Below are 16,849 nucleotides of genomic sequence, written 5' to 3'. Positions count from 1 at the left end.
CCTGGTCAGATGTAGTCGATGACAAGAGATCAACGCACCCATTCATCTTATTAAAAATCCTAGAGGTTCAGCTGAGGTCTTTCTCATTGGTGAGTCTAGCTGAGATGAAGGGATCTCCATAGAGTGAGATTATAAATTGTCTAGGAGCACTCCACTGGTGATATTTGTCACTGGCTTAACTTGGATTTTGTAAACATAACATCTCACCCTTCTTGTATATCTACTATTGTTTTGTGGGAAAAGGAAAAAAAATAAAAACCGGAACAAGACAAAACTGTATTTTAACAAAGAACTGATAACCAGAAATAAAATTTTGAGTTCTAGATTCATAAAAGCTGTAGAAAATATAATGATCTTTCTGTTAACCGCTGAATTCATATGACACATTTTTTTTTTTTTTAAGTAAAATTCGGGTCTTCATTTAGACTGTCACATTGTACATAAAATATACTGATGTGTGAAAGATGTGGTTAGTGTTAAAGCAGGATGAAAAATTGGTTATAAATGCCAGTTTTTTCTTGTACAGAAAATTTAAATTATCAGATGAAAAGTATGATATTCTTGTTGGTTATATAATTCTAAGTTAGGTGATGGGATTTTCTCTATGTACATTGACTCTGTGGTGTTAGTAACAAACTGTTAAATAGTTTTTGAGACAGAAATCTGTAATTACCTTAGTCTGTTGTCCCAAAAACGACTTTTTCACTTTCGGTTCAAAACTCAGTAAAAATGACCATGATAAGAAATTTATTTTCAGATGTTTTAGAATCCTACAGGATGATCTAAAGGACTTGTCTTTAATTAAAAGTGTTATCCAATTAGTGAAAGTCCATGTTATTTGAGAATTGATTCTTTTTAAAGAAAAGCTTCAGATTTTCTTGTATGAGTAAATGTCACTCTGTTCATACCTTCACTTAACTGCAAGTCAGGACTTGTACTGTGCCTCTGGGTTGTCATAGAAACGCAGTTAACTGTCATCTCAACTCAGACTATTGATGGTTTTATTTGTAGGCTTGCAAGATTATTAAAATTTAACAAAAATTATTGATTTGATTTTTATTAACACTGAGTTGTTTTCTGTGGAAGTTCAAATTGCATGAAAGTCTTTTTTTTCTGTTTAATTTTTTTTTTACAGTGAAACTCTATATTAAATCTACCTGATTTTTAAAATGTTTTTTATTTAAAATGTGATATAAAGTCTGCAGCAGTAGAATAACCTCTGCGAATTGTATTTTTGAATCACTTTCCATTTTCTTTGTTTACAGCAGGCAGAAAACACCTTAAAAAATTCACCTTTAGCCTGCTTTTAACTTAACATAAAAGATACCTGTCAGAAAAGCGTGAAATGCTACATCAAGTGCCTAATATTGGAGTTTTCATTTTATTTATGGTTTTTGAAGCCTAGCACGAATGCTTCAGTGAGCTGTGCTGTGAAAGTATTTATTTTTGTATACTTATGTGAGAGAAATTATTTAGTTTCCACTTATGAATAAGACAGGCAAACCTTATTTACAGTAACGTTATCTAATGGTCCGTGGTTGAGTGCTTTTATGCAAAATAGTCCAGAGGCTAGAATTAACTTTTCACATTGGATGCACATTTGATGTCCAGACTTGAACAACATGTGGCATCTTATTATAAAGACTAACATTCAGGATTCAATTTGTATTTAACACATTTACTTCAGAATGCACACATCATGCCTTGGCTACATTTAGTGTTAACTTTGTAATGATTTCTCTTTCTCGCTTGTATTAGATATATAAGTAGAAGTGTTTATTAGTTGCTTTTTGTAATTTTCCTATTTCTAGATTTTTTTAAGACTGGGTTAATTAGCTATTTGATATTTTAACAACAGATCCTATTTGGACATGCAACAACTCATTGGGTTGAGGTGATTATTGTTAGTTCGTTTTTAAAGAAAGGTAGGGCTTTTAAGGAACCATGCACATACTACTTCCTTCTGTGGCTTTTAGTTCTTGGAGTTATTCTTAAAAAGTTAGTAGGTAGACCATCTCTGGTTTTACCACCCTTTTACTAAATAAACAACTAGTAGTTTGTGTATACTTGGAGAAGAAAATTTAAGACAGTTCATCAGTAGACATGGAATATTGATTTTTTTATTAAACTAGGTTTATTGCTCTTAAAATTTTATTACTCCTCTTGTAGCTAGTCTGCATGATGCCCCCCGGTGATTCTCACCTCTTATTATTCCTGCCTTCATGTCCTCCCCTCCCATTGAATCATGGTTGGTCTGTATGATCAACATACAGGAATACTGTGGCAGCGACAGCATGTGACCTCTGAAGCTAGGTCATATATAACCTTAGGGCTTCCACTGTGCATTCTCTTGCACCACTCACTGTGGGGGAAGTCTCCTTTGCCATATCCTAAGGACATTGATGCAGCCCTTTGGAGAAGTCCAGAAGAACAGCGACTGAAGCCTCTTGTCAACACCCAGCGCCAACTTGCCACCCATTTGAGTGAGCCATCTGGGAAATCATTACTCTAACCCCAGTCAGGTCTTCAGATGCCCAGCTCACACCTTGCCTTCAACCCCAGAAGAGATCTTGAATCTCAGGCACCCAGTGAAGCCACTTGTATATTGTTTACCCACTGGAACTCCATTAAATAGCACAGATTTACTGTTGTTTTAGGGCTTCCCAAGTGGTTCAGTGGTAAAGAACCTGCCAGTGCAGGAGACAGAGGTTTGATCCCTGGGTCAGGAAGATCCCCTGGAGAAGGAAATGGTAACCCACTCTAGTATTCTTGCCTAGGAAAGCCCACAGACAGAGGAGCCTGGCAGACCTATAGTCTATGGGGTCACAAAAGAGTCAGACCATGACTTAGTGACTAAACAGCAGTATTGTTGTATTAAGTCAGTAAATGTTGGAATAATATCCATCTATCTGTAACTAATGTACCCGCTAAATAAAGACATCTGACACGTTTCCTGTTGATCACAGTTGTAGTTTTTTGTAGGCATAAAAATCTTGGAGGTGTCTATTGTGATTTGTAGTATAATTTTCCTAGGAGTTTGGGGTAGTATATTAAATGAGGCATTGATGTTAGAGCATTCATAACTGAATTTGAATTTTAGCTTTGCTTTCTATCCACTGTGTATCTTAATGACATTACCTAAAATTTCTGATCATTAGTTTTTACTGAAATATCTGTAAAATGGGATAATGATATTTAACTCACCATAATCTTTTTTTTTTTTTAAGTCAGGATGAAATGGGATATCTAGTGTTAAGTCTATAGCATAATGGTTGACATATCTCATTCTTTCAGTTTATCTAGAAATGAGCGCCTTTCCATGTGAAGTAGGTCTTTGCCCCAAGGATAAAGATTTCTGTAGGCATCTGAGTTCATAGTCTGTGTGTGATTGTTGATCAGTATTATAATCTTTAAGAAGTCCAGTACTTAACAGTCTACAAGTCATTTTTCTTTTATGTAATTTTCTTTTTACTGTGATGTGCCTAGATGTGATTTTCTTCATACTTATGTTGCTTCAGTTTGCAAAGTTTCTTGATCTTATGGGTTGATGTCTTATGAGTTTTGGAAAATTCTCAGTTGTTACCTCTGTAAGTAGTCTTCCTATCCCTCCTCCTTCCCATTTTTCTATTTTCCTTATCCTTGTGGGACTATATTGAAAAATGTTAGACCCTTTTCACTGTGTCCGAGAAATCGCACATAATTTTTCTGTATTTTCCGTCCATTTTCCTTCCCTGAGCTTCCCTTTGGATATCTTTTGACCTGTTTTCCATTTTACTAATCCTGTCTTCTGCTTTGCTAATCTTCTGTTGAACTATAATATTGAGTTCTTAATTTCAGTTATATTTTTCAGTTCTAAAACTATCTTTTGATTTTTTTTTTTACAGATTGAAGTTTTGTGTTGAAATCTTTTTATGTATTTCATTCATCTTTTTAAAAAAACATACTTTATAATAATTGACATAATTACATTAAGGTCCTTTTCTGCTAAATCCAGTATCTAGGTCATCCAGGGGTCTGTGTTTTTGTTTTGTTTAACACAGTTTTTTTCTCCTTGATGTTTAGTCATTTGGTCCTGTCTTGTGGCACACCTGGTAGTTTTTTTAATTGAATTCTTAGTACTGTACGTGAAGAATTGTAGAAGCCCAATAGTATTCTTTCTCTAAGGAGCCACCCTTTCCCTTACTGGACAGATAGGTTGGGGTTGTGTACCTTACTCCAGGCAGGGAGTAAACTGAGGCAAAGCTATAGACAGAAGTTTTGGGAAGCTCTTTGTGTTTGTGTCCTGGGGACCAGGAGTCCCAGATGAGAGGCTTTGGTGTTCACCAGGACCTCATCTAATTTTCTTCCTAACATGTCAAGGCAGTGAGTTTGCATTTTTGAGGCAAGCGTTTTTGTCTCCTGCTTTATGTAGTTTTGGAAATTAGCAGTTTTCTTTTGGGGAAAAGTGGCTGTGTAACAAACTCCCTTCTTTGCCTCTCTCTTCCACCCATCAAGCCTCTAGTCCCCATAAGTACCAGAAAGTGAAAGTGTTAGTCACCCGATCTTATCAGACTCTTTACAACCCCATGGACTGCAGCCCGCCAGGCTCTTCTATCCATGGAATTCTGAAGGCAAGAATACTGGAGTGGGATCTTCCTGACCCAGGGCTTGAACCTAGGTCTCCTGCATTGCAGGCAGATTCTTTACTATCTGAGCCACCAAGAAAGCCCAGAAGGTTTGCTGTTTTCCACACTTCCAAGCGTGGCCATCTATCTAGGCAGAGTCTCAGCCTCCTGTTGATAAATGTCTCCAGGAAGAAAATGACTATAGAATGCCAGCTGGCCTCTCCGTAGTTTCTCCACCACCTTGGAATCACACTTCTAGTTCAGACTGCCTCGGTAGCGCTTTAATTGATGCTTTAGACTGATATTGCTCTATATTTCATTAAACATTCCTAGGTATTCTGGGTGGGACGGTTGATGTACCTCAAACTACCCAAATGTTAGCTGGAAGGTGAGGACCACACAATTATTTTTGAAGGAAATGATGAGTAAACTGTTTTTGTGGACTACTCTTTTGGCCAGTTTTATTCTACCACAGTTATCACTATATGCATATTTCCTTCTCATTGTATATTGATGCAGTAAAATAAATATTTTTCTGAATCATTGTCATAATTTTTATAAGTAATCTTGATTTATTAATTCCTGGCCTTTATAGACAATCTAGATTCCGAACTTTGTAACTCTGAAGATTAAGCATGTCTTATGATGCTATATCAACAGTAAAATTGAACATCTAAAGTTAGTAATAACATGTATAGAAGATTAAGAACATTTTAATGTATAAGTAGGTTTATTCAGATGAGAGTCAACAGTGCATATTGTAACATAAACTAAGTAATAATATCCACTCATGGTTTCTCAGTTACTTAAAATTAATATTAAAATATTTTTATCTGAAGAGTAAGTATATACTTGGCTTTATATAAAATTTCTGATTTTCTTTCATTTTAATTTTTATAATTTTTCTAAGTAAAATGGGATATTCTCAAATCTGACAAAAATTCTTGCAATCTTGAAATACAGAATTCTAGTCTTTTGGAAGTTTATTGTATTCCTGTCTCATTGCTGTGTTTTATGTCCATGAGGGCACATTGACAAGTATTTTGCCTATGCACCTTTTATTGGCTTTTGCCCGAATAGTGGGACAGACAGTTTTGTATTTTTTTGATATGCTGAAGTTGATTACTGTCAACAGAAGGTACATGTAGTCCTCTTTCCAGCTTTCAGATTTATTCTGCCATTGAAGTTGTAGCAGTTGATAGGCCAGTTGGAAAAATGAAACATGAGAATCTTAACCCTTAGCACTGTAGTTGTGGTTGTTGACAGTCATTGAGGGAACCACCTCTGGTTCCACCTTACAGAGTGTGTTTTGAGTCTTTGACTCTTTCAAATATGTCCTTGAGGGCTGCCATCTCTGTTTTCCGTGCAGGAAGAAGAGAGTGAAGAGGAGCCCAAACTGAAGTACGAAAGGCTCTCCAATGGGGTAACTGAAATCCTTCAGAAGGATGCTGCTAGCTGCATGACGGTCCATGACAAGGTACGGTGGCCTGTAGAGGATGCTTCTGTAACTCGTTTCTGTTGTATGTTTGCTGATACTTTGAGGTCTGGTGCTTTGGGTGGTGGTTTTTCACAGTAATTGTGTCTCCCTGCCACTCTTCCTCTCTTCTTTCTCACCAGTGAAAAACTGAAACAACAACCAGAGATATTATATCGATGTATTTGTACACACACACCATCCATGTATCAAATAGTGTATCACCACACTGTAACAAATAGTTGATACACCATAGTGTATCAAATAGAAGAGGATGATGGTTGTGAAAGATCTGTGGCAAGTGATTCTCAGAAACTCTGGTACTTAATTCCTCAGATCTTACATGGTAGAGCAGGAAAATGTTGAGATGAGAAATATTCTGGAGCTCATTGCTTTTGTAAGAGTAGAAGAGATTACATTGGAGGCCTTAGGAATCAATAGAAAGGCCCCAGATGATTTTTTATGTATTATATGAATGAATAAATATATTCCACATCTCAGTCTTCACTATAGAAAAGCCCCCCACCAACTTTTTAAGTCCAGACTAAGTACTATACAGGACCCTTATCCCATTATAGACCAGAACAATCCAGGACATAATTGGAATATTAGAAGCAAGGCATTCTCATCATTGCTCCCTTTTCCCCATGAGCTGTACGAGTGAGCCTTGGTACCTCCACTGAAGGCGGGCACTGGGCTCTGATCCACCTCCTGGTTTATCCCCTTCTTTCTAGCAGTATTGCCTCATCTATCTCCTTGCCTCTACCCAGTTCCCCTTTATTACAGATTTCATTCTCTTGTAAATAGATTCCTGCTTTCAGCATGCCAACAGGACCTGTGTTTTCTGTCTCGTTTTTCCAGAACCCTCTCCTTCAGCCCTTTTCATTTCTCTACCCTTAAGGCCACATTCTGGAGGCTTTATGTCTGTCCCTGGAACTTGAAGATATTTTGGGCAGCATTCTTAATCTTTTTATCCTTCAAGCTTTTGTGTTCATCTTCCCACTAACCCTGTTTTGTGACTTGATGGAGCCCTGATCTCTAATCCATTCTTCTTCTTTTCTGTCTCTGTCAAGTGGTCAGCCATTCTAACTTAAGTTTACCAGCAGATTCAATTCTCTAATGGCCCTGCTCTCAAGGACGCACCCCCACCACCCGCCTCAGCCCCACCGCCCCAGCTAAGCTCTCAGCTTAAAGTCAGTGCTTTAAGAACAAGGTCACCTGCCATGTGCTGGTACACCTTGCGTGCGAGGTGTACATGCCACTTAAAGGGCTGGTATTTATTTGTCCATCTTCAGCTCCTTCATTCCCAATCCGCCTTTTCGGCCACCATCCCTTCACTCAGACGATGATGTCATTTCTATTTCTTTAAGAGAATGGAAGCTATCCAGCATGATCAGCCTCAGTTTCTGGCTGTTTGCCCAGCTCATCCTTCCCCTCCCGCTTATGGTCCTTTTTGGCCACATCTGTCATTCACTTCATTTCATCCCTTCTCTCCTAGTGATCCATGCTGAATCATGGAACAGACAACTCTAGCCCCATGTAACCACCGATCTACTTTCTGATTCTGTAAATGAGCCCATTTTTGATATTTCATGCTTTTGTTGTACAGTCACTGAGTTATGTATGACTTTTTGCGACCCCATGGACTGTAGCAAGCCAGGCTCCTCTGTCCTTTACTGTCTCCCAGAGTTTGCTCAAATTCAGGTCCATTGAGTCAGTGATGCTCTCTAACCATCTCATCCTCTGCCACCCCCTTTTCCTTTTGTCTTCAGTCTTTCCCAGCATCAGGATCTTTTTCCCAATGAGTGTGCTCTTCACATCAGATGGCCAAAGTATTGGTGCTTTAGATTCAGCATCCCAGTTCTTCCAGTGAAGGACTTTCAGTAAAGAGTATTCACTATACAGTGAAGAATATTCAGGGTTGATTTCCTTTAGTATTGACTGGTTTGATCTCCTTGTTGTTCAAAAGACTCTGAAGAGTCTTCTTCAGCACCACAGTTCAAAAGCATCAATTCTTGGGAGCTGGTAGCTCAGTCAATAAAGAATCCACCTCGAGAAGATCCTGTGGAGAAGGAAATGGCAACCTACTCCAGTATTCTTGCCTGGAAAATTCCATGGACAGAGGAGCCTGGTGGGCTACAGTCCATTGATTTGCAAGGGTTGGACACGAATTAGTGATTAGGCCACGTCCTTCTTTATGGTCCAGCTCTCATATCCATACATGACTACTGGCAAAACCGTAACTTTGATTATACAGACCTTTTTCATCAAAGTGATGTCTTTGCTTTTTAATATGCTGTCTAGGTTTGTCATAACTTCCCTTCAAAAGAACAAGTGTCTTTTAATTTCATGGCTGCAGTCACCATCTGCAGTTACTTTGGGGCCTAGGAAAGTAAAATACGTCACCGCTTCCACTTTTTCCCCTTCTGTTTGCCATGAAGTGATGGGATTGGATGCTGTGATCTTAGATTTTTGAATGTTGAGTTTTAAGCCTGCTTTTCAATCTGGTCTTTTCACCCTCATCAAGAGGCTCCTTAGTTCCTCTTCACTTTCTGTCATTAGAGTGGTATCATATGCATATCTGAGGTTACTGATATTTCTCCCAGCAATCTTGATTGCAGCTTGTGATTCATTCAGCCCGGCATTTTGCATGGTGTACCTTGCATATGAGTTAAATAAGCAGGGTGACAATATAGAACCTTGACATACTCCTTTCCAAGTTTGAACCAGTCCATTGTTCCATGTCCATTCTAACTGTTGCTTCTTGATCCACATACAGGTTTCTCAGGCAGGTGTGATGGTCTGGTATTCCCATCTCTTGAAGAATTTTCCACAATTTGTTGTGATCCACACAAAGGCTGGGGGGATCATCTTCCATTGTCATATCTTTTTGCTTTTTCACGCTGTTCATGGGGTTCTTGGAGCAAGAATACTGGGGTGGGTTGTGATTTCCTCTTCCAGTGGAGCACGCTCTGTCAGAACTTTTCCCTATGACCCATCCATCTTCTGTGGCCCTGCATAGTGTGGTTCATAGCTTCATTAAGTTACTCAAGTCCCTTCATCATGATAAGGCTGTGAACTGGGGATGAACTGGGGATCAGTTCAGCTGAGTTCAGTCGCTCTGTCGTGTCTGATTCTTTGCGACCTCATGGACTGCAGCACACCAGGCTTCCCTGTCCATCAGAGCTCCCAGAGCTTGGTCAAACTCACCTTCATCGAGTCAGTGACACTATCCAACCATCTCATCCTCTGTCGTCCCCTTCTCCTGCCTTCAGTCTTGCTCAGCATCAGGGTCTTTTCCAATGAGTCAGCTCTTCACGTCAGGGGGCCAAAGTATTGGAGCTTCAGCTTCAACATCAGTCCTTCTAGTGAATATTCAGGACTGATTGCCTTTAGGATTGACTGGTTGGATATCCTTTCAGTCCAAGGGACCCACAAGATTCTTCTCCAACACCACAGTTCAAAAGCATCAATTCTTTGGCGCTCAGCTTTCTTTGTGGTCGAACTCTCACATCCGTACATGACTACTGGAAAAGCCATAGCTTTGACTAGATGGACCTTTGTCAGCAAAGTAATGTCTCTGCTTTTTAATACACTGTTGAGGTTTGTCATAGCTTTTCTTCCAGGAAGCCAGCGCCTTTTAATTTAATGGCTACAGTTACCGTCTGCAGTGATTTTGGAGCCTAAGAAAATAAAGTCTGTCACTGTTTCCATTGTTTCCCCATCTATTTGCCATGGACTGATGAGATAATATGCCATGATCTTCATATTTTGAATGCTGAGTTTCAAGACAGCTTTTTCACTCTCCTCTTTCACTTTCATCAAGAGACCCTTTAGTTCCTCTTCACTTTCTGCTATTAGGGTGGTATCATCTGCATATCTTAGCTTATTGATATTTCTCCCTGCAGTCTTGATTTCATCTTGTGCTTCATCCAGCCCAGCATTTCTCATGATGTACTCTGCGTATAAGTTAAATAAACAGGGTGACAGTATACAGGCTTGACATACTCCTTTTCCTATTTGGAACCAGTCCGTCGTTCCAAGTCTGGATTCTAACTGTTGTTTCTTAGTTCAGTTCAGTTGCTCAGTGATGTCCGACTCTTTTCGACCCCGTGGATTGCAGCACTCCAGGCCTCCATGTCCGTCACCAATTCCCAGAGTTTACTCAAATTCATGTCCATTGAGTCAGTGATGCCATCCAACCATCTCATCCTCTGTCATCCCCTTCTACTCCCTTCTTCAATCTTTCCCAGCATCAGGGTCTTTTCCAATGAGTCAGTTCTTTGCATCAGGTGGCCAAAGTATTGGAGTTTCAGCTTCAACATCAGTCCTTCCAATGAACATTCTGGACTGATCTCCTTTAGGATGGACTGGTTGGATCTCCTTGCAGTCCAAGGGACTCTCAAGGGTCTTTTCCAACACCACAGTTTAAAAGCATCAATTCTTCAGCACTCAGCTTTCTTTATAGTCCAGCTCTCCCATGGCTGGACTGGAAAAACCATAGCTTTGACTAGACAGACCTTTGTTGGCAAATAACATCTTTGCTTTTTAATATGCTGTCTAGGTTGGTTGTATCTTTCCTTCCAAGAAACAAGTGTCTTTTAATTTCATGGCTGCAGTCACCATCTGCAGTGATTTTGGAGCCCCCCCAAAATAAAGTCTGTCACTGTTTCCACTCCCAAGATTTGGTCCATTGGTCACTTGTTTTCTAAATATTTACTTTTCTTGGTTTAATTTCATGATATCTGTGGCCACTTCCCCCCTGACCCTCCCTAGATTAGTGTGCTTGTTTGTTTAATGGCCGCTTACACAGCTGTACCTTCGGTTCTATTTTTGCATGTAACTCACCATGTCCATAGTGAACTCATTTTTTTTTTTTCCTCTTCCTTCCCTTGCATTTGTTCTTTTAGTTTCTCTGCCCCATTTGGTGGCAGCACCTAAGGCAAAGCTGACTCTCCGTTTCCACCCAGTCATTCCCTGAGTCCTGTTGGTTTTCTCACCATCCCTGCCCTTGCTGAGGTCTTCCACTTCTCCTCCCTATACTCGTGTACCTTTTATTTATTATTATTATTTTATTTGCTTTTAACTCTTTTGCCACCTAGTTGCCAGAATGCTCTGTGGAAAATATCAGTTCTGCAACTCAGGTCTGGTTTTCCTCATCTGCTAAGGTCTGAGCTCCTTCATGTGGTATTGATGGCCCTCTGAGATCTTGCCTCCTTGTGTAATTGGCCTGAAGTCTGAACACTTTCCTGCCACAAGTGTCATGCTCTGGCAGCAACCACAGGCTCTTCGTACAACATCTCTTCTGCCTGAATTCTAGTCCGAAGTCACCTGCTTGAATCCACGCCCATCCTGAGCCAAGGAGCTTTTAGTTCAGGCATTCGTCATTTCTCTGAACTAATGAAAGTGCCGTGAATCAATCTGTTTTCCTTCAGATTTGATTTCATCCTAATCCATTTATAACATTTTCTACTGAAATAATCTTCCAGGAATTCAGATGTGATTGTCTATTCCTCCATCCTGGAATTCTGTATTGGCTTCCTCATGTCTTCATGATTTGGACATCCCCGCCTACCCGCCCCCCCCAACTTTGCTACCTTTTATCCTTCCATAATTATTCAGAAGCCTTCTATTAACCAACCTTGTCAGTCTCAGTACCTGCCTCCTCCCCTGGATGCTTCTACCATATAAAACTACTTGTAATTTTTTGACTTGGTCTTGCTTTTTCTGTGACCACATGCCTTTGTGCAAATTGTATCCTTGCTGCCGCAAATGGTCTTTACCACAGGCCTTCCCTCTCTGCCTTGGTGTCTGCTGTCTAGCTTCTCCTTCAGAGTTGACCCTTGAACAACATGGGTTTAGACTGGTTCAGGTCCACTTATACACAGATATTTTTTTCCAAATAGTAAATACTGAAGTACTACACAGTCCCTGGTTGGTTGAGTCTGAGGTTGTGGAACCCTTGATCTGAAGGAACCGTGGATATCCAGGACCGACTGTAAGTTATATGCGGATTCTCAACTGCAGGAAGGGTTGGTGCCCCACCTGCTCCCGTCTACCACTGTCTAAAGACCAACTATCTACTGTTGAAAAAAATCTGTGTATAAGTGGATCCTCCCTGTTCAAACCATATTGTTCAAGAGTCAGTTGTACTTGCATTTTAAGGATGCTCTTTAATTTTAATTAATCAATTTTTTATGTCTGTTATTGAACCTTCATCATTTTAAGTCATACTTGCTTATTGTCTAAGCATATTGTAGGTGTTTTGTGTATGTGTGCTGAATAAACCACAAAATGGATGAAAAGGAAAACAAAGTTCCTCTCCAGAGATCATGTTTCATTGACACCGTACTTAATCCAACTTGCCAAGGAGCCTGACAGTGGGAACTGTAATCAGACTAAGTTTGAGAATATGCACCCTATTTTTTTTTAATATGGACCATTCTTTAAAGTGTTTATGGAATTTGTTACAGTACTGCTTCTGTTTTATGTTTCGGTTTTTTGACCCCAAGGCATGTGCGATCTTAACTCCCTGACCAGGTGTCAAACCCACACCTCCAGCATTGAAAGGTTCAGTCTTAACTACTGGACCGCTAGGGAAGTCCTGAGTACATGCACTCTTGATCTGAGGCCCATGTCTCTACTTACCAGGTTTCTGATCCAGTTGAGGGTAATTCCTATTCTAGCTCTGCTGTTCATTGACTGTCTCTGGGGAAGTCACATCGACTCTCAGAACTTATTTCCTCATGTGTAATTGTAGGGACTCCCTGCTCTAGTACTCTGAATACCGAGAAACACTAGGCGAAACATAAATATTATTATACAGCTGACCACACTTGAAACGTGCTGCTGCTTGTTTGTTTTGTAGTGTCCGAAAGACTGCTTATTTCTTCTATTTGTTTACTTAACAAAAAGTCTAATTATTCAAAGTGAAAGCAGTTATGTTAGTGGATGCTTCAGAAGGATCGGATGCCCAAATGATAGTTTCTGAGTCAGGTTTCTGTGTTTAAATCTGAAAGGAGCTAATTAAGTTTATTCTTTGTCCATGCTGGATTTTAAGTTCTCTTAGGTTAAAAGGAAAAAAAAATCTTCAATAGTTACAAAAGTGCAAAGCTTTTCATGTCTGGAAGGAGGATCATATTTAAAAGATTTATATTGTTTGTGATTTGTGGCCATTTATGCATTTTTTTAACCTGTATTTCAAATAGTCAAAATCACTAGCAAATGAAAGTATGACTCATTAATAGCTTTTAATGTTTAAATTTTTAGAGAACTATACAATTACCATATCAAATTTGATTGTTTTAAGAGCCCATAGTTATTTCTTTCTAAAAGAAAGCAACAGTAGTTTGTCTAATCCAAAGGATGAGATGTTTTTCTAAGCAAAAAGTAGCTTGTCATAAAAACCGGTCCATTTTTCCCCCAGAGATCTGCTAAAGTAATTATAGTTTTAGGTTGAAACTGTAACATTAAAATAATTCTTTTATATTTCCTATCTTAAACATTAAACGAAAGAAATTAGTGATTTTGAGAAAAAAGACGGGGGAAAGAATTCCTATTTGGATAAAGTACTCTGCATGGAACCTTTAAAATTTTGATAAAATATAATTGGAAGTTCAAGAATAGCCTTCAAAGAGGTATCAGAGAGTGACCCAGTATTAAAATATTTTAAGGATCCAAGCCCCTTAGTTTTTAGCAAACTATCAATAAATACAGTATTTATGAAGATAGTCAATACCATCGAGCACTTGGGTGTAGTGTGCTTTAAAACCCATTCTTGGACCACAGATGCCCCAGAATGAAGTTTTGTTTGTTCGTAGCTAGTATTATGTGGTGTTTTTCTCTTCAGATATTGCTGGAGTGTCGCTACAGAGAAAAAAATCACACTCCTCTGAGCCCTCTATTTCTGATTAGAATGTTCTTTTGCTTGGGAGGAAACAGCCCTGTTTGGTTTAAATATTCAGGCTGCTCTCCCCACAGAGTTCCCTCTTTCCCCTTCTCTTTGCAGGGCCCCGGCATCCTGTTTTCACCAGGCCCGCTGTCTGCCCTGGATGAGTAATCGGCCTGGCACCTGGTGCATTCAGGCAGGCCTGTGCAGCGGAATCGTCACACCTAGTTATGTCTGCACACCTGATGTTTTATTAACCAGTATTGATTTTTTACCCGGGGGACTTTTTTTTTTTTTCTTTCTGAAAAAAGGCAACCTTGCAGGAGTGAAAGGCATTGCAGGGGCTGAATTTCTAATGAACCCCTTCTTTTCCTTTTTGTGACTCTTTAATGTGGCTTCATATTTTAAGCACCTGATCTGAAATTTCTTTTTCAGCAATTCCATTTCAAGAAATCCTTTTAAATCTTGACTTTCCGTAAGGTTATTTTTTCAAGATGGTGCTGCTTGACTGAAAACGCTCAGTAGTGCCTGTAAATCTGAGCATTTTGTTCTAGGTTGCGATGAGGCAGGTTCACGTGCAATGAAATACAGAGAATTTGGAACTCTTTGAGGACCTCTTAGAGAAATAAAAGGCAAGAGAAGCCTCATGTCTTATTTCAGGTAGTTCCTAAAGTTTCTTCTCGTTTCTTTAGGGTTAGTTCAAAGAATTAAGTAGCCCTGGGAGTTATGCTCTAGTGTTTTGTGTCATACTATGAATATGTATCTCAGCAGTTATTTGTGTGACAGAAAAGGATTTTTTTTCTTTTTTGCATTCGAAAATGAACATTGACAATATCTTACTTTGAGTGAGGTGTTCTAATGATGATAGTATAAATGCATCAGAGTTTTTGCGTCTCTCAATGTGGCATGGATTTTCCTTTCTACACAAGAATACTTTGTTGTGTGTGCATGTCTGTGTGTGTGTTTGTTGAACTTAAATGATAGCATAGATTTACACATTTGCCGTAAATGAAGGGGAGTTTCTTAATCATTCTCTTCAGACGTTGAGTTAACCATAGGTTGAGCGTGCTTTCACAAATACCTTTTAATTTGCTGCCTCAGTCCATCAGGCACTGTGTACAGACTGCATGCGCACCATGCAGTCAGTTGTCAGCAGACGTGGGTCCTCATGAGTCATTCTGACAGCTAGCTTGCACGATCACAATAAAGTAGGCCCTGTTCTGCGGTTTCCCTGAAGCTGGAAACAAGCCTTCTCGAAGGAATGTGTATCTTCCACGGCATTGCAGATCACTTACGCATTAAGTGTCTTGACTTTGCAGATGGTTTAATTGCTAATTGTATGGATGGTCCATTAAGAAAATGACCCCTCTACCCCTCTGTTCTTCTTACAGTTCTTGGCACTGGGCACACATTATGGCAAGGTTTATTTACTTGATGTCCAGGGGAACATCACTCAGAAGTTTGATGTAGTAAGTATCCAGTATAAAATAATGTGTGAACTGAATTTCATGCTAAAATTTGTGCTTTGGAATATTTGTTTTAGCCATTTGTTTTAAGAGCATAAAGAAAGGGTCATTATCAGTTAAATCTGAGTGCTAAGAGTTCTACTCTAAACTTTATAGCCCATGCTAAAAATTTTAAAAGTGAACTAAAAAAGAGAGAGGTCTATTTATAGGTATATACATACACACATTGTGTATTTTCATTGGTATCCTCTATATAAATCCTTTTAAAAATGTATTTTTTATGAATCTGTTTAATTGCAGATCTTTAGGTAATTGTAGCCATCTATTTGGCTTTAAATGGAGCATTTAAAATACCCCTATGTGTGTTCATTTTAAATTGTAACAATGTGGGATATCTAGGTGGATTGCTATTAAAAGAAAAAATATTACTTTTATTGGTGATACATGGTGCTGATTTACATAGCCAGGGGTGGGGTGGGGTGGGGGCGTTGTGGAATCCTTGCGGTGTGAAGCCCCTCATTTGATGACTAATGTCAGTTGTAAGAACATGCACCATCATCTTCTCCAGATGCCAAATGTAATTGAAAATTGATTGATCACCTTGATGATTCAGTTTATCTCTTCTAAATATATAAAGCTAATATTTTATGTGAATGTTTTGAGGGTTGAACTCTTAGGGAATTACATTGATTGAAAGAGAAGAGCCAGGCTTTTTATTTAACTGTGATTTGGAATCACCGAGGATGAAAGCAGTGTTGAATTTGAAGCTTCATTTTGGTGTTTAAGATGGGCCTTGAAAGTATCAAGTATCCAAGGCTGTGAGAATGTGAACCTTTGGGATTAAAAAGGTGATGATTTTAGGGAGCAGATACTTCTTTTGTGGAGAAAGACTCAGCACTTGTTGAAAGATTCATCATGAGGAACTGGTATAGTTTACGAAGGAGACCACAGTTTCTAAAGCTGACACACTGTATATGAAAGGTTTCAGGGTGCTTTGTTTTGCTTTAAGAGAACCACAAATAATGAAGGAATCCTTGGAATTTTTGGAATAGTCCAGGGAGAGAAATTGGAGAAGGCAATGGCACCCCACTCCAGTACTCTTGCCTGGAAAATCCCATGGATGGAGGAGCCTGGAAAATCCCATGGATGGAGGAGCCTGGAAGACTGCAGTCCATGGGGTCGCTGAGAGTCAGACATGACTGAGCAACTTCACTTTCACCATTCAATTTCATGCATTGGAGAAGGAAATGGCAACCCACTCCAGAGTTCTTGCCTGGAGAATCCCAGGGACAGGGGAGCCTGGTGGGCTGCTGTCTATGGGGTTGCACAGAGTCGGACATAACTGAAGGGACAGCAGTTAGGGAGAGAAATATGCACTTTCAGATTGATGTCCATGCTGTCCAAGGGACTCTCAGGA

At 39.4% G+C, this 16,849-nt stretch overlaps 1 protein-coding gene across 1 annotated transcript in view; it reads left to right on the top strand.

Annotated features, from left to right (window-relative positions):
* The window catches only part of VPS41 (VPS41, HOPS complex subunit), a 188,141-nt gene that overhangs the window by 35,818 nt on the left and 135,474 nt on the right, over positions 1 to 16,849 (top strand). The window contains exons 3-4 of the mRNA XM_027539162.1: positions 5,974 to 6,081; positions 15,358 to 15,435. Of these exons, the coding sequence (XP_027394963.1) occupies positions 5,974 to 6,081; positions 15,358 to 15,435 (186 nt within the window). The remainder of the gene's footprint in view (positions 1 to 5,973; positions 6,082 to 15,357; positions 15,436 to 16,849) is intronic.

The sequence above is a fragment of the Bos indicus x Bos taurus genome, chromosome 4 (assembly GCF_003369695.1).
Source record: "Bos indicus x Bos taurus breed Angus x Brahman F1 hybrid chromosome 4, Bos_hybrid_MaternalHap_v2.0, whole genome shotgun sequence".
Taxonomy (NCBI): Eukaryota; Metazoa; Chordata; class Mammalia; order Artiodactyla; family Bovidae; genus Bos; species Bos indicus x Bos taurus.
Note: the sequence above shows the minus strand (reverse complement) of the source record. Positions and strands in the feature narration are given on the sequence as shown.